The sequence below is a fragment of the Schistocerca piceifrons genome, chromosome 1 (genome assembly GCF_021461385.2).
Source record: "Schistocerca piceifrons isolate TAMUIC-IGC-003096 chromosome 1, iqSchPice1.1, whole genome shotgun sequence".
NCBI lineage: Eukaryota > Metazoa > Arthropoda > Insecta > Orthoptera > Acrididae > Schistocerca > Schistocerca piceifrons.
Window position 1 is genome coordinate 706,218,442 of NC_060138.1, and position 25,368 is coordinate 706,243,809.

Below are 25,368 nucleotides of genomic sequence, written 5' to 3' on the forward strand. Positions count from 1 at the left end.
CACTAAAATTGTGTTTTATTCAGTTGCTGTCAGAGGGTCCATAAGTAAAAATTATCAATATACTGTAATATTACACGCAATTGAGGAAGACAGGACTACAAAAGTTGAAGATATCAATGTACTGACCTATGAAAAATCAGCTGCACATTGTAAATACAGGCTGAAGCAAAATTCGCACTCTCGGGCTTTGCGGCACAACTCCTCACATGTCAGCAATAAAAAAAATGTCGGTCCCAAAATCTTGTCCAGCGAGTACATCCAGCAGAAAAGTACATTAAAGAGTTGCAATCTGGCAACACTGTAACGACATGTATGGTAACTGCCTCTGTAAGCACACCTAAGATGTGCTGCATAGTTGGTGCAGTGGATAGAATTTTGGGTTAGCATGCAGGAGGTCGAAGGTCCAATCCTGCAGGTTGGGTTGCATCTTTTTATGTGCTAATTTCATTCTGACATTTCATACTGTAATATACACCATTTATTAGGTCATATGTATCCTAAATTTACAACATTTTGTAATGCTGAACACAACAAATACGTGGTTAGACGAATAAGAAACAGACAGTGCGAACAAATGACCTGTCATAGGACAAAATAACTACAAAAACAATATCAGTTTTGAGACAATACAATAACACATCATCTACTTGTAATTTACACTAAATGTAACATGAGTGCTCAGATGTCACACATTAGTAACCAGTGACAATAATAATGTCCATATTAATGACCACAAGACCTTCACAACAAAATATGTTGTACTCAGAACAACAGATGCTCAAAGCAACCTCCCTGCACGTCCAAACATTCCGCAACCTGCCTGATCATACAGCTCTGGGCCCTTTGCAGAAAAGTTGAATCAACAGTAACAAGAGCTGCATGAATAAGCACTACCAATTCTTCCACATTCATTGGCAGAGTAGAGTACACGTGCTCCTTCAGGTGTCCCCACAGGAAGACATCCAGGGGATTTAGGTCACATGAATGTGATGGCCATCCAAGTGGACCTCCACATCCAAGCCGTTTTCCTGAAAATGTTCTGTCCAAATACGGATGGCGGTCTGCAGAATGCAGGTGTTGCTGGAAAGCATGACGATAGGGGTGCAGCCCATGCTCGTGCAGCATGTTAACGACCGTGCATTGTGAGACACACAGCTGCCTTGCTATGTTCTGTGTACTTCACTGAAGGTTCTTGGTGTATGACCTCCAGAATAGCTTCCTCAGTTGCTGTAGTACGGCGAGTCCGTGGATGACTTCTGTCACGCAATGGTGGAAGGAGAGAACCTGAGTCCCGAAGGTGCAGCTCCAGACAACAAAGCACATTTTTATATGGATGGCATCGATGAGGATGTCTAGCAGCGTATTCATGAGCGGCAACACCAGCCCGGTTATCAGATGCACCAAGGACCAAAGCATATCTACATATTCATTGTTTGTGTATGCCATACATGTACCACACTGGTTTAGAGGTTTGCAATGAGAAAATTCGATACGTGAATGTATGTATGTATATTGGAGTCTCTCACAGCCGCTTTACTCTACTTGCAACTAGTTCCTGTTTGGTGGACAGTGCATAAAGTACTAAAACGCCGTCGGTCCTGCGCCCTATTCCACCTAACACGCATTACCCCTCTGACAGATCTTGTTCTGCATGATTCATCCCGACACCACTAATTGTGAAATGTTCGGTTTCAAATTACACTGTTTCCCTAACAGTAACATACGTGATGTTTCCAAAATCCCATCGATATAATAATAATAATAATAATAATAATAATAATAATGCATTGAGATATGTACTGAACAGCATGTGGTTACCAGACTCAGTGTTGAAAGACATAATTAGTGGGACCATGGTGATATCACATACAAATAGTAACCAAGTTTTGACATTATTCACAAAGCACGTTGCTAGTCCTACTGCACCTGAATGAGGCAAAAATAATAGTTCGTACTAGTCTGTGGGGCCGTTGGAGGAGGATACAAAGAAAACAGGTTCGCATGTAGTAGATGAAGTGGTGCGATAAATTCATGCCCATGGCATGGAAAGGCCTCTTTCAATGGTGACCAATCTTCCATTTCTACGATTGTATTATGTAAGTGCAAAATTTGGAAAATTGAGGTAAGGTCTTATGGGACCAAACTACTGAGGCCATTGGACCCAAAGCTATGGACCACACACACACACACACACACACACACACACACACACACACACACCCCTCGCCTGAGGGAGGTCTCGAACCTCCGACGGGGGGGGAGCTGCACGGACCGTGACAAGGTGCCTCAGACCATGTGGCTATGCAAGTGCAAATGGTTTCTAGATGACCCGCTGCAATCGCTATTGATGAATAAAATGCCAGATACAGTACCACCTGGACTACATTTACCTAACAAAAAACATATGCTTCAACCCAGGATCGAACCATTGACCTCCTGCTCACTAACCCTTAACTCTACCCCCTGCACCAACTGTACAGCACAACTGTTGTGTACTGACAGAGGTAGTTACCATACATGTAGTTACAGTGGTACCAGATTGCCACTCTGTAACATCCTTTTTGCCGGGTATACTCGCCGGACGAAATTTTTTACTGCTGGAATGTGAGGAGTCGCACTGTGAGGCTCGAGTGCGTGAATTTCGCTTCACCCTGTATACTGCCAGTTTCAGAGGTGTGTATTTAAGTGTTGATTTATTATTAGACATTCTGTACATCAACAAGTTAGCAGCCTGCTTATCCCCTTTAGAGCAAGAATTGAAAGGAAAATGATGCATGTTCACACTTGGTGATAACCACTTTGCTAACTATGGTAACTGTAAGTAAGTGGCACAGTAAAAGGTGTCCAATGGGTCCATCATTCGGTTTTATCACATATTGGATTTGTCCAGAACATCTCCTGTTGGCTTCCCGGTTTTTTCATTTCTGTAAACACTAGCGACCTAGTACTTGTGTCAGAATTGCATGGTGAAGTTAGACGTTGCAGTTTTTGTTAGTAGTACTGATTACGTCAGCATTTCCACTCACATGTCTTTGCCCACTGCAAAGACCAGTCTTGTCATTTAGATTTTTGTTCATCATTTTCAGCAACTGTTTTTGAAGAATCATTTTTTAATGCAACTGGTGTGGTATTTCTTCACGTCAGGAATCTTGTAATCCCACCAACGTCCCCTCCCCCACCTCAGAGGAAAACCAACTGATTTGTATATAAGTACAACATAACTTCTGCACAATTTCAGTGCAGTAATGTGTTCACTGAAAATTTGTGTGTGTGTGTGTGTGTGTGTGTGTGTGTGTGTGTGTGTAAGTATAATCTAGCTTCTGCACCATTTCAGTGCAGTAATGTGTTCATTGTAAATAAGTATTACAGTAGTTGTATTACATGTTTCTTACCTTATAAATAAATAAAAAACTTTTTTATTTTAAATTCAGTGCAATAGTATTTGTAAAATGACTCTTAGTGTTCATTAAAAAATGACGATCATTCCACTTGGGACCTGTGGAATGGTACATTAGCTTATTTGTTTTAGTTTAAATATTTGTCATGTATTGTTGTTTTTCTGACATGTTCCACATCCTGGAGGACCTCCTCACTACGGATCAATTGGAATGAAAGTAAATCTAATCTAAAAAAAAAAAAGTGCAGCCGGACTTCTTCTTGCCACTTCTACTTGCTTCACACTGTTGGAGAAAGACTGGATGTAATGAAAGCTTAGAAAGTAGTAAGACTCCTTCAGACAGTGAAAGTAAAATTCTGTTCTATTGCAGTTTCAAAAGAACAATATTTACTGAAAATTGCAAGAAAAATAGAATATAAAATAAAAATAACAGCGCTCACTATTGCTACTTCGGTATTGATATATCAGGAAAAGAAATATTGCAAATATGTATCAATATTTTTTGAGAAAAATATCGAGATGTCAATATTTTTTAAAGAGCTGTAGCAGGAATGCATGTATGATGATTAAAAACAGACTGTATGATGTGTGGAAACATCAGGGGATATCTGGAGTTTGTGTAGGAATACGATATGCTAATGAAAAATCAGTTAATACATGTGAAAATATCAATATGACACACTGATTTTTGAAACGTGGATAGGAAATCAAGAAATAGTATTATGAAACTTAGTGCTTGGAAAAATGGAAAGTAGTTTGTAGACATTAGAGAAGCATGATGCACTGAAATTCAGTTATACAGAAAAAATACTTAAAATGACAACATTGATGAAATTGAAGTACAAGGTTGGAGCAGGAAATGCAAGCTACATTCAGAAACTTCTTGTAGTCAAAGGATGTCATGACACATCTAAAACTAGCTTTATAGCTGTAGATATAGAAAGTACATTTTCTGAGATGTTGTGAGTACTGGAATATGCTACACAAATCATTGAAGTCTGTGATTTTTACATTTGTGGACTAGAATGAAGGGAATTTTAGTGATACTAGTTGCACATTTTAATTAACTCTTGCTGTCTCACTGTCAGAAAATAGAATCTTATTTGTGCAATTCTTTTTTTGTTCCAGATGTGAAGAGAGCTATTGAGCTTCTTGAAAAACTGGAAAAGAGTAAGTATATTCAATATTAACGTCTCCAGCATAGTTATAAATAAGAAAATAATGTGTGCTTGGTTTGATTTGAATATGCAGCGAGACGAAAGCAACTGATGTCTTAACTCACTGGAGCCCACCCACCCAAAACTGGAGTTTATTGTGCTGTTTCACTCAGTGTAATTCTAGTAAAGCCAACCAGAACCCTTAAGAAGTAGTACCAGGCCCCTTCCTTGCCCTTATTAGACACAATTTGTTCATGTTCTATTGGCTTGAATAGTCTATGTTTTTTGTACGCTAGAGCTTCACATTGGAAGATTGGGTGTGGTGCAGTTTTATCATCCTAACCACATAGTCTACGCTTAAGGATTTCTTCCTGTATACCCATTGTGTGTAAAAATTAAAGTTCCAGTCATGAGTCCTTCGATGAGTTTAATATATTTCCTTTTCAACTAAAGGGTTATTGTGAAACACAACTTCAACATCATTAGCTTGCCATGTTTTTGTTTTTGGGTCAAAGTCCCATGTTATGCATGATACCTTCTGATCCAGCTAGCAGTTTTGATTTTACCACTGCCTTAGTTATGCATTGCACCTGTCCTTGCCAGTCTTATCAGCTTGTTCATTGCCACTAATCCCTGAGTGACCAGGGACCACAGCAGGTTTACCCTGTTGCTTTCCCCCAGTCTCCCAAGGGTTTCACAGCATTCTGCAATGATCTTATCTCATTGCAGAGGAGATTTCAGAGTTGTTTGGCTTTCTGAATAAATGTAGGTGCCATAATCCTTGTAGCACCTACTCAAGTTCTCCTCCACATGCACTCAGTTAATGGATATTTCCAAATGGAATACTGTGGTCAGTTTCCTAAAGAGACTGCTGTGCCCAGTCTAGGCTGTACCCCATATATTTTGGCCGCAGTCCCTTCATCTGTTTTCAACCCCTCAGTAAACGAGACTGTATTTCCTTAATAATGTTGTGGTTCATTCTTCCACTGCTCTCCTCTTCCGGTTGTTACACTGAAGGGTTTATAGAAGCAGCTGTAAGTTATTGTATGGTCAGCCGATATTTCCCTGACCCTTCCTGTATTTACCACACTTGCTATAATGGTATGAGATTCTGGATATCCTAAAAGAATCAACAGTTAGTTCTAATTTTTAACCTGTACACCCCTTCCTCCACTGTAAGCCAAAGGTGTAACAAGGGCATGTCCAAGATGATATCCATCCCAACAGTGGGTGTACTACTTATTCCACCTGTTTATGGCTATACAGGCCAGTCTCTGCACCTTGCCAAGTTCCTTGATTCTACCTTACTGTAGCCCCATAAATTATCATAAGTCATATTACAGAGGTGTATGTCCAGTACATACTCCTTGTGTCTTTAGACCCCAATTTTTACTACATTCCTTTCTAGTGCTCTTAAGAGAACCTTCTGTCTTGGAATATATGTTCTTTATATGAGGGGATAATGATAGTTTTGCATCCATAGTTATACCTGGGTACTTCATTACCCCTCTCTGCTGGTACTGTTTCATTAAGGAGCTCAAGATTCCAGTATATGTGCTGGGTTTGCTTCCTCATAAATGGTACAAAAATAGGTTTTTTGGGACTAACTGTAGATCCTTTTTTTCTGCACTAGTTTTCTGCAATGTCTAGTTTATATCATTACTAGCAAATTTGCCAAGTATTAGTACAATTAAATCATCTGTGTACTCTTGGCAAAAGTAGCCTCTAGCATTTAGTTCTTCAATGAGTTCATTACCATTCAGTTCCACAATAGTGGGGACAAAACTCCTCCTTGTGGACACCACAAGCTGCTGTTGATAACCATTTTCTCATTCACCACGGTGGCTTCTATCCTTCTTCTACTTAGCATGTTCTTAATCCACCTGCATATGGTGGTCTCAGCACCATGCTCTTCTGCAGCTCTAACCATGGATTCAAAGGTTGTGTTGGTAAAAGCTCCTTTGATATCCAGGAAGCTGTAGAGAGCTATTTCCTGAAAGAGCAGAGCTTTTTCCACCTTACCAAGAAGATGGTAAAGTACTCTTTGACATTATTTACCTGTTTGATATGTGTGTTGGTTTACATGTAGAGGAACCTCAATTAATCTCGATAATATGCACATTAACCACTTTTTCTAATGACTTAGAAGAAAGGTTGACAGACTGATCGGTCTCATATCCCTGGCCTTGGTAGGATCAGTTCTCCCTAGCTTCAGAATGAAAACAACCCTCAGTGTCCTCCAAGCATTAGGAATGATTTGTGCTGTTAGGCTGTCCCCAAAGAGTCCACATAGGAGTCTAATAAAATTTTCTTGTGTTTGTTGCAGTAGAGCTGGGAAGATATCTTCTGGTCCTGGTGACTTGAATGGTTGAAACATTCCCACTGCCTACTGGATTTTTTAAAAAATCAGCTTATTCTGTGGCTGATTCCCAGTTTTTCCTATGATTACCTGTGAACCAGTGTCCCTCAGGGACTTATTCCTGCTCTGTGTTATCTGCCAATGTGCCTTGAGGAAGGTGGGTCTTGTGGAGTGCATCCAGCACCTCATTTGCTGTCCTTGTATACTCACTATCTTCCTTCCTTAAAATACCACCTGGATTAGTTGATATTCTAGTAAGGATTTTATAGAGAATACCTTCCAAGAATATAGCTTTACTTGTTTGATACCAAGGTATGAGACAAGGGCCTCCACATATTTTGCTGATTGTTTTTTCTTCCATGCAAGGTTGAACGGTCTTCTTACCTGCTTTGCATTTCGAGACTGTCGTTCCACCAAGGTACAGTCCTGTTTGTGCAGTTCTTTGTGATTGGGCAGTTTTCTAAATATGTAGTTGTAATGGTAGTATTTCAATCTCCATCTCATTAAAGTCATCCCACTGTCCCATCTCCTCACAGACAAAGATAAGGGTGCTTTTGTTCAGATAGACCCTCCTGAATTTGGATCCTGCACTTTTATCTCCCCCCCCCCCCTTTCCTGTCCCTCTCCCCAGTCTCCTCGAAGAGATCCATCTGAACAAACTCTATTTGATGTGATATGATATTTACCAGTGGATATCCTGTTGGATAACTGCCATCTTGAAAACTGAGATTGCAATTCAGTAGGTCTGTTTCCCTATTTCCTGCGTCAGCTTTGTCTGGATCTATATATTGTGAGAATTTGGGGTGTTAGACTGCTCCATTGCTCTCTTGTTTCCTGTCTTAGATTTAGACGGGGGTCTGATTAACTGCGAGGCAGTCTTTGTTTGGAGGTCTTTTGAGGAGTTTCCTTATCTATTTTCCAGACAAGGATTTGCTCTTGACCTTCTCAGTAACAGTTTCCATTTCTTGGACTGGTCTATTGCCCAGTCCAATTGCAGAAACCGCTTTCATCAGTTCCAGCGCCAAAGCTTGGATGTTTGAGGTCATGTCAAGTCCCTCAGTTTTTATTTTTTCTGTGTTCTCCATTTTAGTCCAACAAGAATTCAGGATGTATTCAGTTGACACCACAGAACCCCATGCGGTGCAAGGAAATTTACTTATGGAGGTCTCTTGGTATCCCTAAGGCTCCGTTAATGACATGTCTGCCCATGTACCACGCATCCCTCAGCATGGATCGCATTACGCCTCAGATTGGGTATCTGGGTGACTAGGGGAAGACTGTGGGAATAGGTAGGGGAGAGATAGGGAGTTGTGGGACACTTTTTGTCTCCTTCATCCACTACCATCAGCATAGCCCTCAGCTTCTTGCGAACATACAAGCCTTTCCACCTGTATTGACAATGCTTCTACGAGGTGGTGTTGTCCTGAGAGGAATATGTACTTAATTGCATTCAATATTGTTTAGCTGAATGGCTAGTAGTAGCTCCCTTACACATTTTTACTATGTCTGTTAGACATAGTGCATTATATTTCAGATACTGTACACGGAATGTGTAAGGATTTTATTATTTTGTGTTATACCAAGATCAGTAGGACACAATAATTGAAGACTGTGCAAGGAAGCAGTTGTAGTATATGTAGTCAGAACACAATACAGTGGTCAGCCTACAATGCAAGGTGGTTCAGTGTTAAACACTGGATTCTCATTTACTTGTACAGCAGTTCAAAACCACATCCAGCCACCGAGATTTATTTTTTTGGTGGTTTCTGTAAATCACTTACACCAACTGCTAGGATGGTTGCTTAGAAATGACGTGGCGAACTTCCTCCTGTAACCTTCTATAACCCAAGCTTACATTTCATCTTTAATGACCTTGTCATAAACAGTACATTAAAACCTAATCATTCTTCCTTCCATTACCAGGCTTGAAAGCTGGAAATCTACATTAAGAAGGTTAAAAATTCCATGCTTATAAGAACAGAAATAATAGTGGATAAAAGAAAACAATTAGCTACTGTCATAGTTGTGTGCTCCAGCAGTCTGTTCCCGGATACATGTTTGTATTCTTGTTCCTCCCTCCCTCCCTCCCTCCCTCCTATTACATGGGTTTCAGTTCTGGGACCACCACTGTGTTTACCATGTATAAATGTATGCTAACAAGGCAGAAATAGTACTCGTCGCTGATGATTTGAGCATCATAATAGAGCTCAACTGAGCTGCTGCAACCCAAGATGAAATAGATGAGCTATTTAAAAGTAATGTTGATTGCTTCTTATTAAATATTCCCTCACTTAATGTAGCAAAAGCACATTTCATTCATTTCTGTACGAAACAACATATCTCACCATCAGTAACAACACCACATGACATCTCTGTAAATAAACTTCTAAAGAAACAGAGATTACTGTATAATAGGTGTGAAACAAAGCATAGGGCTATAGATAGAAAGGTTCTGAATGAAATGCATTTGGCTGTCAAGAGAACAATGTGTGATGCCTTCAATGACTACTGTAGCAGAATATTTTCAATTGGTATTTCAGAAATAAACAAAGAAATTGTGGTCGTGTGTAAAGGCTGTCAGTGGCACCAAAGTTAGTGTTCAGTCCTTAGCGAATGACAGGAAATGAAACTGAGGGCTAGTTCTTGGAGGGGGGGGGGAAAAAAACACGAGTCACAAATGTTTAAAAGAAGGGTAGTAGAAGTGATCCACAGAATTACTGTCCAATATCCTTGACACCAATTTGTTGCAGAATCTTATAACACATTAGGAGCTGAAATATAATGAGATATCTTAAATGGAATGACCTCAATGCCAGCCAGCATAGATTCCAAAAACAATGATCATGTAGAACCCAACTTGCACTTTTCTTGCATGACACTACTGAAAGCTTTGGATCAGGGAGTCAGTCAGATGCAGTATTTCTTGATTTCTAAAGAGCATTTTACTCAGTACCACATCTATGCCTTATTGTCAAATGTGTGATCATATGGGGTATAAAGTGAAATTTATGAATGAATTGAGGACTTTTTGATAGGGAGGACACAGCATGTTATCTTGGATGGAGAGTTATCACAGATGTAAAAGTAAGTTCAGGTGTGCCCCAGAGAAGTGCCTTGGGACCCTCGCTGTTGACATTCTATATCAGTTGCCTTACAGACAGTGTTAATAGTAACCTCAAACTTTTTGCAGATGATGCTTTTATCTACGATGAAGTACATTCTGAAAGAAGCTGCATAAATTTTCAGTCAGATCTTAATAAAATTTCAAAGTGGTCCAAAGATCAGCAACTTTGTTTAAATGTTCAAAAATGTAAAATTTTACGCTTCACAAAATGGAAACATGTACTACCCTTTGACTATATATCAGTGAGTCACTGTTGGGAATCAGTCAACACATACAAATACCTGGGTGTAACAATTTGTAAGGATATGAAAGGGAATGATCACATAAGCTCAGTTGTGGATAAGGCAGGTGGTAGACTTTAGTTTATTGGTAGAATACTGGGGAAGTTCAATCAGTCTACAAAGGAGGTTGCTTACAAATCACTTGTGCAACCAGTTCTAGAATATTGCCCGAGAGTGTGGGTCCTGTATCAGATAAGACTAACAGGGGATATTGAATATATACAGAGAAGGGCAGCAGGATTGGCCATAGGCTTGTTTGATCTGTGTGAGAGAGTTGCAGAGATACTGAATGAACGTAACTGGAAGACTCTTGAAAATAGATGTAAACTATCCCGAGAAAGTCTATTAACTAAGTTTCAAGAACTTGCTTCAAACGACCCTAGCAATATACTACAACCCCCTATGTATTGCTCACATAGATATCTTGGGGATAAAATTATAATAATTACTGCATGCATAGAAGCATTCAATCACTCAGCCTTCCCTCACTCCATACATGAATGGAAAGGGAAGAAAACCTAATAACTGATACAATGACATGTACCCTCTGCCATGCACCTCATGGTGGTTTGCAGAGAATACATGCAGATTTAGATGAAGAAATAAAAAAAAGTGATGGTTCAAAATTCATAGATGTAGGTATTGATAAGAACTTGATTTTGAAATCACAGTCATATGTTACAGATATTTCCTAATGCCTAAGTTCAGCAACATAATCTGTATGTGTAATTGATGATGAAAATATTAGAAAAATTGGCTTCCGTTGCATACTTCCATTCATTGATGTCATGTGGAATAATTTTCTGTCTTAATTCCACACACAGACACGAAGTGGCAGGAAAACAGAAATGGGCTAAATGTGGTGTAAAGGTGTTATCTGAAGGCCACTCTCAAATGTCATGTAGGAACTGTTTAAAAAATTAGGCATCCTAACAGTAATCTTACAATAGATTTACTCTCTTATTAGATTTGTTGTGAAGAGTGAGGCACAATTTGAAAATAATAGTAATATTCTTACCTACAACACTAGGAACAAAAACAGACCCCACTACCCACAATTTAACCTTACTCTTTGATTGAAAGGAATAAATTATGCAGCCATAAATATATTTTACTGTCTCAACTGTGAATTAAAAGTGCTGGCAGATAATGAAAGGTAAAAAATTTATATCATTTATGCGTGGTAACGTCTTCTGCTCCATAAATAAGATTCTTAGTAGATAATATGTACGTGGTTTAGTAACTCTCATCTTTTTTGTGGATTAAGATTTAAAAAGAAAAAAAAACAGTTATGAAAATAGCCAGCTTGTCGTGTTGTCATAGAGAAAACTAGTGTTATTTGTAAACCCATTGATGCATTCTGCATCATTCCATATTTCAAGATCCAGGAACATACAAAAAACTAAACTAACTTACCCTTCTCTTTTCTTGTTAAGTAGAACATTTCTACCATTGTGGAGGAATTCGTGTACTAACATTCTGCAATTAATTCACCATTTTCATTCTTGTCAGTTAATACACCATCTACAGGAACTTTTCCATACTTCATACCTTGAATGGCTTCACACATCTTATGTGGCATTGTGCCCTTTCTGATCCACTTGTGAATGCTCCAGGGGAAGGACAATGTCCTGTACATCTCAGTAGGAGTCTGAATGTCTGTGATTTGACTATTGCCATTACTTGATATGTATCTAAGAGATAGTAATGTGTTCTGTGAATCCTTTCAGAAGTTGGCTTCTTAAAATTCTTCCCTCAGGAGACTCATCCCACAATAGACGTATATTGATATTGGGCTATCATTAGAGGGTGATGTCTGCCTACTAACACCATAGACCTTGTGCTAACTTCAAGAACTATTGCATACTTTGACAATGGGACATTTTGTGTATGAAGGATTGGAAATCATGTGAATGTTGTTTTAACTGCATGGTTAAAACTTCTGTCAGGACGGTCAGAATATCATCATTTATTGTCTACAACCTGTGCTGCATAGCACATTAATGATTCAGAAACAACATCTTAAAACTGTCACAAGCTGTTATATTATTAATTTTTATTATTTCCATCTAGCTTCAATTTTAAATCATCATATCTACGAATATCACAAACATAACGAGAGGTCTGTTTGGTAATATAAGTAGTACAGGCAGAACACAGGGGTGCACTGTATGAAGCATCTCTGTTTTATAGTACAGTTTAGTTTTTTTGCATCAGATGAACACAACATGGGTGCCCATTGTATAGTGCAAAAATAGCTCTGTACAAATACCTGAAAGCTGTTAAACACCATAAATCCATAAATACATTCACATAGCTAAGGAGACTCTGTATACTGTTGTTTTTTGCTGTGATCTTCAGCCTGAAGACTGGTTTGGTGCACACTCCATACTATTCTATCCTGTGCAGGTCTCATCCCAATAACTGCTTCCCTTGGCCTTCTTCTCTAATTTTTACTTGGTAAACCTCAAAGTTTTTATTTCATATCACTGAACTTCGGTTCCTTTTCCAAATTTTGTTTTCATTTCCTGTGCTGCTTCCTGAATGCCTTTCTTTAACTTGTCCCCTAAGAAAAGTCATAGGGTCAGGACAGTCTCACATGTTCCTATATTTCTTGTGAACCCAAACCAATTATCCCCGAGGTCAGCTTCTGACCACCGCTTCTGACTTACGACATTTCTCCTGTATTAAAATGTCAGTTGAAAATATTCTTGAAGAAGACAGAGAGATTTGAAAAAAATATAAACTGGACTACTTTATGCATAGCCATAGAAGTGCGACTCAGATACTAAACAGTACAGAATTTCCAGATGTTGCTATGGATTTTGCAATAATATTAATGAATAGTACACTGCTTTTTTTTTTTTTTTTTTTTTTTTTTTTTTTTTTTTTTTTTTTTTTTTTTAAGAAAGGAGATGTACAGTAAATATTTGAGGCTTATAAGTGAAAGTATTGAAGGTCATTCAATAGAAGAGAAGTGATAGTAATACTAAAAGTAGTAAGTAGTGTAAGCTGCCTTATATGTAGGATGTTGAGTCACCAAAGGCTGAAGGAAGAAAACTTTGAACAAAAATTACCTGGTCCTCTTTGTAGGGGTTGGGACAATGGACCTGCACCCCATTGCCTGGAAAAACACTAAACCTGCAAAAGAACCTCAAAGTAAGCCTTGTAACTGGACCAGAAACATAAAACAAACCAATTAATGAAAATGGACTTTGAATATAAGACCTTGGAATATACAAGGCTTACATACTAAGACAGAAGAGGTCTTCAAACAATTAGGTAAGGATAAGAGGGACATAATTGCTCTTACTGAGGGTGAGGAGCCAGACATGATGTGAACAAATTGCAGTGGCACTGATAAATGAAGAGCAAAAGCAGTAGTACTGCTTGCTGTAAACAAAAAGTGAAAAAGAGCATAAAAAATTGATTGGAAATAAACAAATGAATTATTAAAATAGAAACTGATTTGTGGTGTCACTCTGGTTTCAATAGCAGTATATGCAACAACACATGATACAGAAATGATGAATATTAGCAAAAAGAATTAATACTGCCTAAATGTAAGGGTTGGCAGTGCCCATGAGGACCAGGTAGTGGGATCTTTTTGGAGAGAATATAGCTAGTAAGAATGGTGAAAGACTGATTGATATATGCTGAGAGCATGGACAGAAGGTAATGAATGGATACTTTCAACATAAATTCATGTGTTTTCAACCTACACGTAAATGTAAGACCATAATAGACTACATTATATTAAGGCAAAGATCCCAACTTCGTACTGTGGATCCAAGGCTATATAGAAGACAGGAATGTAGCATTGATCTTCTGCTGCTAAACGTGAAAATTTTCTTTAAATATAAAAAAAAGAAACAGAGAACACTCAAAATAGCAACAGTGTCCTGAACAAGGTATAACCCAGAATTTCTCCAGACTGAGTCTATACAATTCGTGTACAAGTTAAGTTTGGCAGAAAAAAATATGGAAGGTAAAGGAAGGTTCAGCAGAAGTTGTGTATTAATGTGTAAAAAATGTATTACATGAGCCACCCATGAAGCATTAGTTCAGATTCCTAAATACAGGTACCATAACAACTGGTGGTGTCAGAATATGGAAGAGCAACTGCAAGATAAACGGAAGGCATGCAGAAAATGTTCAGCTACAAAAGATCAAGATGATTGTTGGAAACTGTATGTTAAGAGTCAGAAGGGAAACGAAAAAAAAGTTAATATAAGCAAAAAACTGAAGTCGTGAGCAATAAATATGAGGAGGTAGAGAGATATGTAGGAGAAACAAATAAAAAAGGGCCTGGGAAATAGTAAAGGACCCAAGAAAAGAGAAGAAGAAAAACTTAAACATACCATTGATGAAGATGAAAGAGTGGATGAAAGAAATACTACGAAAATATGGTAAAAGAAAATCGAGAAGAGTTCCTGCAGCTAGAATCATGTACAATTAAAGAGGAGATAGTGGCTGGTGTTTCCTTAAAAGAACTACAGTAAAAAAAACTGAAAAATAGAATATCTTCAGGTCCAGTGGGAATTCCCATTGAGCTGATAAAAAAAAGCAATGGAAGACATCCTGAAACTAATTCAACTTATCTTTAAGAATGTTTGATTAAAAAAGAAGACCCCAAAAGGGTGGAAGAAAAGCCTACTTGATACTTGACGAAAGAAATTCCTTACATTTAGCTCCAGTCTGGCATTGAGCAAACCCAACAGCAACAAATGATGATTTGTCCACGACCAGGAGTCAAACCCAGATTTCCCGCTTTACATGAGGGGTCACCTTTACCACCTCGGTTATCTGAACACATCGCCTCTCCGACCAAAATCTCCATATCCCACATGCTAGAGAGTAGTGCCCCCTATCCATTACTCCACTTGGTTGCAGCCTACCTGGATTCCTGCAAGGATTTGGCTACTCTTTTGCGTCCGAACTGAAGTATCATAAATCAACAAAAAGTACACACAACTTATCATAAGGAGTTACCGGTATTTTAGTTCCTGTGTTATTCTTTGGGAATCTGGAGATGCCTTTATTTTAGTTAATTGAGCTTAAAACTTTTACAATGTGTAGCAGCTGCTAATTTTTCCTCGACTTACACTAACCACTGTATGTTGTGTCATCTGTGTCATGAAGTGCTATTTGTACAGATATACTCATACAAATTATACATCACCTGCCTATACATATCGGAATGTGTAAGTAAACCCATTATTAATAGACATAAACTCAATTATTAATCTTATTTTAACAAATTAATATTTAACTAAGCTGTCCATAATTCAATAGCAGATGTAAGTCCTCAAAGATTTACCACGTCATGACTGTAATAATTTTTTCAGGTGGAGAAGTGCCAGCTACAAAACTTGCTGCACTACATAAGGTACTCCAGAGTGATTTTCTCAATGCTGTCAGGGAAGTCTATGAGCATGTTTATGAGACAGTAGATATTCAAGGGTCACAGGATATACGGGCCTCTGCAACAGCTAAGGCAACTGTAGCAGCTTTTGCTGCTAGTGAAGGACATGCCCATCCTAGAGTAGTAGAATTACCTAAAACAGAAGAAGGGCTTGGCTTTAATGTTATGGGTGGAAAAGAACAAAACTCTCCTATATACATATCCCGCATAATTCCCGGAGGTGTAGCAGATCGTCATGGAGGCCTGAAGAGAGGAGATCAGCTACTTTCTGTGAATGGTGTTGTAAGTAAAAAGATGCTCACAGTTCAGTCAGACTGTTTCTTTGTCTCTGATTCTTGATTGCATGCTAATTTGTAAGTGTGTGTGTGTGTGTGTGTGTGTGTGTGTGTGTGTGTGTGTGTGTGATGTGAAGGATCATATTTGTAGACAGAGTTTGCCGGCCGCTGTGGCCGAGTGGTTCTAGGCGTTTCAGTCCGGAACCATGCTGCTGCTACAGTCACAGGTTCGAATCCTGCCTTGGGAATGGCTGTGTGTGATGTCCTTAGGTTAGTTAGGTGTAAGTAGTTCTAAGTCTATGGGACTGATGACCTCAGATGTTAAGTCCCATAGTGCTCAGAGCCATTTGAACCATTTTTGTAGACAGAGTTTGGATAATGGATCGACACATAGTAGAATGAAAGTTCTCATTTTACCAATGTCATTCTCAGTGATAATTTTCTGGACACTGTGTCAAATACATGATGATAACATTTTTTGGATTTCCGTGCATAGTACTTCAAGCAAGATGATGCATAGGTTATGACAGTAATCTTGGATTTGTCAGGAGCAAGGTTGAAATCCTTGTTTAGTCTCAAGATTAAAATTTTCTGTGTTTTTAAGAAAAATCATTTCAGGTGACTAGCAGGGTAATGTATTGGGAAGACCACAAAAGAATCCTTCCCTAAACTCCACCTGATGTAGTGCTCCATCTCTGGTGACTATAATGTCCCACTCACTGAGACCTTTCCTTTCTTGCTCATATTAAAAGCACCTGTACATAGCACTGTCTTCGTTATTTTACTTCTTGCATGTCATTCACTTCTTCTTTGACTGTTGTTAATTTTCACTACATAATGATCTGTTATGACTCTGTAATGTCCATAACCACAACACCAGTGCTCTCTTCTATTTCCCCTTTCTGCATTTATCCACACGGATAATACTGACAACATCTGTACAAAGTCTGTTGTGGCAGGCTTCTGAGCATGAACGTTGGATATCCAAGCTGTAGACTAGTCATGCTGCCATTTCTTTGCTATTATAAGAGCTGTACATGCCTCAACAAAAAGTAAGAATTGGAGCTTACAGATAATGGGGGTCTCATCTTACATGCAGTGTTTGTAACTAAACACAATCTTAACTTCAAGGTAAGCAATATGGAGAAGTGGTGAATGAGTATTGAAAGTTTTGTTGCAGTCCGAGCTCTATGGAATCTGCTACAGAACATCAGTATGTAGTCACGCACATTGGATAGTGCTTGTTTTTCAAACTCGTGTATATTGCTTAGATGCAATTGACTTTTGTATCAGCTTGATGGCAGTGTTGCTGGCAGACCCTCACCTAAATAGGTCATTCACTTTAAACAGAAAAGATGAATTTTCAACTGTTAACAGTTAAATGTCAGTGCTTCAGGCTGTATCTCACCAAATTTTATAATAGTCCCACTCACTCTACCAGTGAGATGAAACGAATGAAGTTAAATGAAACATTTTTTGGGTTTCTATATTTTGAAATATACCACAAACAATGACTCACTTGTATATAATGTGGCTACTGCTTGTAATGTGAGAATATGTAGCTGTTTTTAATGTGTTTAGCCACCTATCTGATAAAAACACATAAATGTAGCTATTGTTAGTAGTTGTCCTGCCTCTCCCAATGCTGACCAAATCATGAATTTATTGGAATTTCAGGTCAAGCATCTGTGAAATGCAACTTGACTGATTCATGGAGCTGGTACCATGTACACCCCTAGATATGTTTTTTGTGCATAAATCTGTCCTGTTTGAAGAAGGCGATTTATGCTCATTGTAAAGGAATGTACAGAAAATGGAGTACACACACCACATACGGTATTCTGAGACAACACTCTCTTAAACTGCTGTAGGTTTATAAAGTACATTGTCCACAGTTTGAAGACCTGTGAAGCATTTCCTCTTTGTGGATGACCTTTTAATTGATTATTCTTCCTCTAGACTTGCAACAATATCTCTTTGTCTGTACATCTACATCTACATCCATACTCCGCAAGCCACCTGACGGTGTGTCACGGAGGGTACCTTGAGTACCTCTATCGGTTCTCCCTTCTATTCCAGTCTCATATTGTTCGTGGAAAGAAGGAATGTTGGTATGCCTCCGTGTGGGCTCTAATCTCTCTAATTTTATCCTCATGGTCTCTTCGCGAGATATACGTGGGAGGGAGCAATATACTGCTTGACTCCTCGGTGAAGGTATGTTCTCGAAACTTCAACAAAAGCCCATACCAAGCTATTGAGCGTCTCTCCTGCAGAGTCTTCCACTGGAGTTTATCTGTCATCCCCATAACACTTTCGCGATTACTAAATGATCCTGTAACAAAGCGCGCTGCTCTCCGTTGGATCTTCTCTATCTCTTCTATCAACCCTATCTGGTACGGATCCCACATTGCTGAGCAGTATTCAAGCAGTGGGTAAACAAGTCTACTGTAACCTACTTCCTTTGTTTTTTGATTGCATTTCCTTAGGATCCTTCCAATGAATCTCAGTCTGGCATCTGCTTTACCGATGATCAACTTTATATGATCATTCCATTTTAAATCACTCCTAATGCGTACTCCCAGATAATTTATGGAATTAACTGCTTCCAGTTGCTGACCTGCTATATTGTAGCTAAATGACAAGGGCTCTTTCTTTCTGTGTATTCGCAGCACATTACACTTGTCTACATTGAGATTCAATTGCCATTCCCTGCACCATGTGTCAATTCGCTGCAGATCCTCTTGCATTTCAGTACAATTTTTCATTGTTACAACCTCTCAATATACCACAGCATCATCCGCAAAAAGCCTCAGTGAACTTCCGATGTCATCCACAAGGTCATTTATGTATATTGTGAACAGCAATGGTCCTAAGACACTCTCCTGCGGCACACCTGAAATCACTCTTACTTCGGAAGACTTCTCTCCATTGAGAATGACATGCTGTGTTCTGTTATCTAGGAACTCTTCAATCCAATCACACAATTGGTCTGATAGTCCATATGCTCTTACTTTGTTCATTAAACGACTGTGGTGAACTGTATCGAACGCCTTGCGGAAGTCAAGAAACACGGCATCTACCTGGGAAACCATGTCTATGGCCCTCCGAGTCTCGTGGACGAATAGCGCGAGATGAGTTTCACACGATCGTCTTTTTCGAAACCCATGCTGATTCCTACAGAGTAGATTTCTAGTCTCCAGAAAATTCATTATACTCGAGCATAATACGTGTTCCAAAATTCTACAACTGATCGACGTTAGAGATATAGGTCTATAGTTCTGCACATCTGTTCGACGTCCCTTCTTGAAAACGGGGATGACCTGTGCCCTTTTCCAATCCTTTGGAATCCTACGCTCTTCTAGAGACCTATGATACACCACTGCAAGAAGGGGGGCAAGTTCCTTCGCGTACTCTGTGTAAAATCGAACTGGTATCCCATCAGGTCCAGTGGCCTTTCCTCTTTTGAGCAATTTTAATTGTTTCTCTATCCCTCTGTCATCTATTTTGATATCTACCATTTTATCATCTGTGTGGCAATCTAGAGAAGGAACTACAGTGCAGTCTTCCTCTGTGAAACAACTTTCGGCCTTTAGTCTGTCGTCCTCTGTTTCAGTACCATTTTGGTCACAGAGTGTCTGGACATTTTGTTTTGATCCACCTACCGCTTTGACATAAGACCAAAATTTCTTAGGATTTTCTGCGAAGCCAGTACGTAGAACTTTACTTTTGAATAGTTGTCACTTAAAAGCCAAGAGCAGTATTTGAACAGAACAGGTGTTAGTTTTCTTTCCTTGCAAACCATGTCAGTTTTATTTTAGCCTACCACAGTTACGACTGAGGGACTATGTTTTCAGTTAAAAAACAGTGAAGTTCTTGGAACCTCACATTTGATGCAAAGGGCCATTCCATGCCAAATGGTCTAATTTTGGAAAATGTTTCTGTATGACCATAATGAATTTTGATGAAATTTTATGTGAACATTGGTAAAGTTTTGCATTCATCAATGTAATACTTGTAGGGTTATAGTGATTTGTTTGACCCTATGGTGCAACTTTCAGCAGTGCACACCTGAGTTTTTGGCAACTTTGACACACAATATCTTTGACAGTACTTGTACAACTTTTTGCACTCTCTTATGTGTAACAATAAAAAAGATTTTGTAAATGATTTTCTTACAGATGACTTGAAGCAAAATCGTTTGAAAAAATAGTCACTTAAAAAAATGTAATAAGTTTAGGTTTTATATTTCTAGGAGTAAATGCATGATAAACCTGAAACTTTTCATTTGATAACTTACCATCACAAGGTCTTAGAATATAAAATCCAATGCATGTTTTGGTTTCCAGTAGTCTACAAATTGAGAGCAGACTTGACAATTTTTGTACAGATGCCAAAAATGGGTGTTGTCAGCCCACTTTTACCAAAATATATTTTCTGAAAGTGCTTTTGAACCATTTTCATTAGAAAGACCCTGTTCTGAACCACCTAAAAAACCAGATTTGGTTTTGCAATCCAAGTTTATAAGTCCTTAAAGAATAATAAGTTGAAGGTGCAGTGGAAGCATGCCCACATTTCACTGGTACTTACATTTAACCTGACATTTTTTATTATGTTTTATAATTGTTTAGGCATGCCCGGGGAATATAAACTCTGAAGTCCTAATGGATAAGAAATGAGAAAGGAATCAGAAAAAAACTGTAAAAAAGTAGCTTTTTTGTTTTTTAAGCATCTTTTAAGTGTTCAGCTCTGTAGAATTCTTTTTACAAAAAATGGAAGGGCGTAAAGAATTCAGTAATAAGGGCAGAGTTCTATTCTTTCGTGTCTGCAATAGTTTGATGTAATCACTTGAGTTTCTCTGCATGGCAGTTTGCAGTCTACAGTTTAAAGAATGCACCCTACATTGCTGTGAAAACTGTCCTGGAACATAAACAATAGCATATGTTGTTGCTAACTGTTTCATACAGTGTGATCCACAGGAAATTATTGTGTTAAGCATTGGATCCTTGCTGATCAAAACACTGAGGACACAAAGCAAATGGCTGCAGATGAACTTATTGAAGAAGTGGGAACAAAAATTTGGAGTCTGTCATTCCATCATTACATCGCCAAGCATCAAAGTTTGCATGTTAAAGCCTTTAAATTTGATCTAAAGGAATATGAGCAAATCATCCTAACAGATTTTGCTGAAAACTATTCATTTATCATTCAGGGTGCAGTGCAAGGTTACCACAAGTAAAATAGTTGAGTGTCAATCCACCAATATGTCATCTCTTTTCCCCAAAATCAGAAGGTATATTCTACGAATTTTTTCATTGTCATTGGCTGACTGCAGCATGATGCAGTTCATGGGAAGTCACCTTGCGATGGAATTTATGGTGGAACAAAGTGATTAGCAGCTAGAGCGAGCTTGCAGCAGCCAGGTAATATGCATGGCCTTACGCCTATAAATCTGTTTCACTTTGGTTCTGAAAGCATTAATGAAATTAAATTTGCTTTCATCAGCAAAGAAGAAGTTGAAGAATATGAAATGACACAGTGAAGAAAAGCTTAAACAAGAGTGTATTGTAGTAGGAAATGGAGAAAATCTCTTCTTTTTTTTCCAGCTGATGAAATAATCTTTATGCATCTGCATGACCCATCAAATTCATTTTATTGACCATTAAGTGTAAAAAAGCTTCTACGTTTTTCCACCTAAGTGCTATCAACTGTCTTCACACCTTGCTTTTCTGGCTTGCCTCCCATTGTGTGATGGCTGCATTGTATTTCGTAAGGTATGACACCTCCACTCATCTGCTGTAATCTACTCCCTACTTTGCGCATTTCTGACCGAATATAATTGGTGTTCTATATTTGGTTCTGGGTATCTAAATATAAATTACTCATGGTTTTTTTCATTATTCCTTGTATTTTTTATTATTTCATGTAATAGTAATTTCATGGCATGGTAGCCATTCCATTGTGTGGGAGGTCATCAAGTACCTGCACAGTGGTAGCCCATTGAACATGCAGAGATCACACTGTTTGTGCCTTCCTATGCAAGCCAAGGAGTATATGCCCATCATGGCTGGTGGAGGACTCTGGACAGAGATTTACTGGCCAGGTAACCGTTGCTGTGGCTGGGTGGCATCTGTGAGGAAAGCCCCCCTTTGGAGTAGCTGATAACATGGCGGAAGATTGTACATGAAGCAAGTTAAACTTTTTTCTGCTGGTGGCTGCACGTCTCCAGCAGTCTCTTCAGAAGGGAATGATTATAATAATGCAGTGAGGTACAACCCCACGACATTCCCTTCCCTGTCAACGCTGCAGAAAGAGTGACAAACCAGCCATTTGGGAGCGAAATGCTTCACCCGTTACTTGCAGATACTGTTACTGCAGTGAAATGATTATTTTTTGTCAAAAACATTGCAGAAAATGGGGAAGTTGAATCACTGGGAAAAATGTCAAATGCTCATTATTAATTAAAAGTTACTCTGCTGCCCAATCTACACCTCTTCAGGCAGATGATCATCAAGGTAACATACCTGTGGCTGTTGCCCCACACACAACTTTTAATGTGATCCAGAGAATTATTTTCCACAGAGAACTTATGCTCCAAAGAGATGAGGAGCCTCAGACTAATCTCCAGTGGCAAAGTGTATATTTTCACAGACGTGTACAAAAAGGGCCCAAGGATAATTGTACGGATCCAGACATCTTAGCCTTTGAAGGGATGTCCTAGAAAAAAATGTCATGGTGTACAGGTGATGGGAAACCATATGTACGACCACCTATGAGGTACTTCAGATGTTTACACTTTGGGCGAATGTCATGCCACTGCACAACATATCCAAAATGTGGCAACTGTGAATGATCACTCCATGAAGGACGTCCTTGTGAACATCCACTTTTGTGTGTCAACTGCACAGAACATCACCCTACATGTTCAGCAGTTTGCCCAGTTTTCAAGAAAGAACAGAAGATCCAAGAATACAAATCTATTGACTGCCTGTCATATACTGATGTTTGGAAGAAATATGAATGCTTACATCCTGCGGATATGGTGCTCAATTTCGCTAACATCACGACCATTGCCCCTCCCCCTCCTCCTCCTCCTCTCCCTCTCCCTCCCCCCCCCCCCCCCAATCCCCTACCTCAACCTTCCCCAAACCATATCTCCCGTCGCCCTCCACTCCTGTGGTTCCTTAGTACCTTCTTCGGGAACCACTTTCCATACCCAGCCAGAGAAGGTTTTCCTTATTCAACATCTACCAGTGACAGGGCTTTCTCTCAGGATCCCTCTCCCCAGTAACTCCCATATCGGAGGCCAGATGCCAAATAATGGCTGAAAGGGCCACTGCCTGTGGGTTAGCCCCTTGAACCAACGTTGCCCACAAGAAGAATCAGGACAAGGCTTCTGCAGTGCCCATGGAGGCCTGATTCTGAACCAGTGTTTGTGGATGTGATTGTATCTCCACAGGTGACAGCCAGTGATCCTGTGGCATGACTGATCCTCCTGGCTCCTACATGCATATCCTGGCCGCTAGTCATGTGATTATTCAGTGTAATTGCAGTGGGTACTGCTGTCACATGCTGGTACTGCAACACCATGTTTCCTCCTCTTCTGCAATTTGCATTGCTCTCCAAGAAACATGCTTAACTGGTGATTATCCTCCAAAACTCCATGGTTGTCATGCATTCTGTTAGAACCACGCTAGTCCCAAGAGGGCATCTTGGAGGGGTCTGTACCTTCATTTGTACAGATGTTGTCAAGGATTAGATTCCTCTTTGTATCTTGTTGCAGTAGCGGTGCAGGTGCAAATGATCTCTGCAGTTGCCATTTGCAAAATTTACCTACCTGTAGGCATCCCACTTATTTATGTTGAACTGATCACATTAATCCAACCCCTCCCCCTCCCACCGCCATCCCCTTCAGTGCACACCATGCCCTGTGGGAAAGTACCACTTCGTCTAATAGGGGCCTTCTAATTGACCAGCTTCTCACAGCCCATAATCTGTCCTTCCCAATGATGGTTCTCCTACCCACTTCAGTGCCACACAAGTCATCTTTACAGCTATCCATCTAACACTCTCTTTCCCTAATCTTGTGGTTTCACTATGTTGCTCACTACAAAGCAACATTTATGATTGTGATCCTGCTATTTCCTTACCACTGCCAGACAGACTGAGTGCCACATTGGGCACTTCATTGAGCCAGCTGGCCTTTGTATGCCTCTGCTGTTACATCCGCCGCCTCTCTATCAGATTGCATTGATAAAGTTGCGCAAGGTGTCTCAAGTGTGATCATCCATGCCGTTGGAACTGCTCTTTCCCTTTCTACAGCCCCATCCCCCCGCCATCAGCTGGTACCACTGCAGACCAAAGACATTACAGTAGGTTTACTAACTCGCCGAGAAGCCCTGCAACAATTCAAGCAACGTCCTTCACAGACCAGCTTTAACACTTTCGAGTAACTTCATGTTAAGGCTCACTCACTGTCTAATCAAGCACGGGAAGGAATGCTTGTGGGGGGGGGAGGGGGGGGGGGGTAGAGAGTAACTGAACAGAATGGCACAGTGGTTAGCACACTGGACACACATTTGGGAGGACATGGCTCAAACCCATGTACGGCCATTCTGATTTAGGTTTTCTGTGTTTTCCGTAAAATGCTTAAAGCAAATTCCAGATTAGTACCTATCAAAGGGCATGGTAAATTTCCTTCTCCGTCCTTCCCTAATCTGAGCTTGTGCTCTGTCTCTAATGACCTCATTGTCAACAGGACATTAAACATTTCCTCCTCCTCCAAGGAATGCTGGGAGTGATATGCCTCCTCCATGGGGACAATGCCTCTTCATTTCAGGTGTGGCCCAAGTTTCATGGCCTTATGGGCCGCCAACAATCAATAGCTGTTCGGGTCTTTGTACCAGTTCATTGGCTCATGCAGAACACCTTGCAACATCCTCTTTCTATCCAGTTACCTTTCTACTGCAGAAGCAACAAGTAGAATACTTCCCTTATGTTTCACTCCCCACCAAGATGAATCGTATAATGAATTCTTCATGAGCTAGGAACTATATCACTATCTTGCCTTGTCTCATGACACAGCTCAAGGCCCGGATTCAATTCATTCAGGTTATCCAACAACTGAATGTTCCTCAGGGTCTTCAAGTGCCTTCCCCTCGCAATGGTGAGATAGCATAGGTGTCCCAGTCCTTAAGCCAGAAAAGAACCCTACGTTTCTTGACAGTTACTAGCTGATTAGCATGACTAACATACTCTGCAAGCTGCTTGAATGGATGGTTGCCCAAAGATTATGCTGTGTTGGGGCTTTTTTCCCTTATCAGTGTGGGTTCAAGGGGGACAATCCACAACCG

The 25,368-nt window shown here is 39.6% G+C and overlaps 1 protein-coding gene across 1 annotated transcript in view; it reads left to right on the plus strand.

Annotated features, from left to right (window-relative positions):
• LOC124792422 (protein lin-7 homolog C) overlaps positions 1 to 25,368 on the plus strand; it is a 52,093-nt gene that overhangs the window by 14,075 nt on the left and 12,650 nt on the right. Inside the window, exons 2-3 of the mRNA XM_047257940.1 lie at positions 4,526 to 4,567; positions 15,667 to 16,025. Coding sequence (XP_047113896.1) covers positions 4,526 to 4,567; positions 15,667 to 16,025 — 401 coding nt within the window. The remainder of the gene's footprint in view (positions 1 to 4,525; positions 4,568 to 15,666; positions 16,026 to 25,368) is intronic.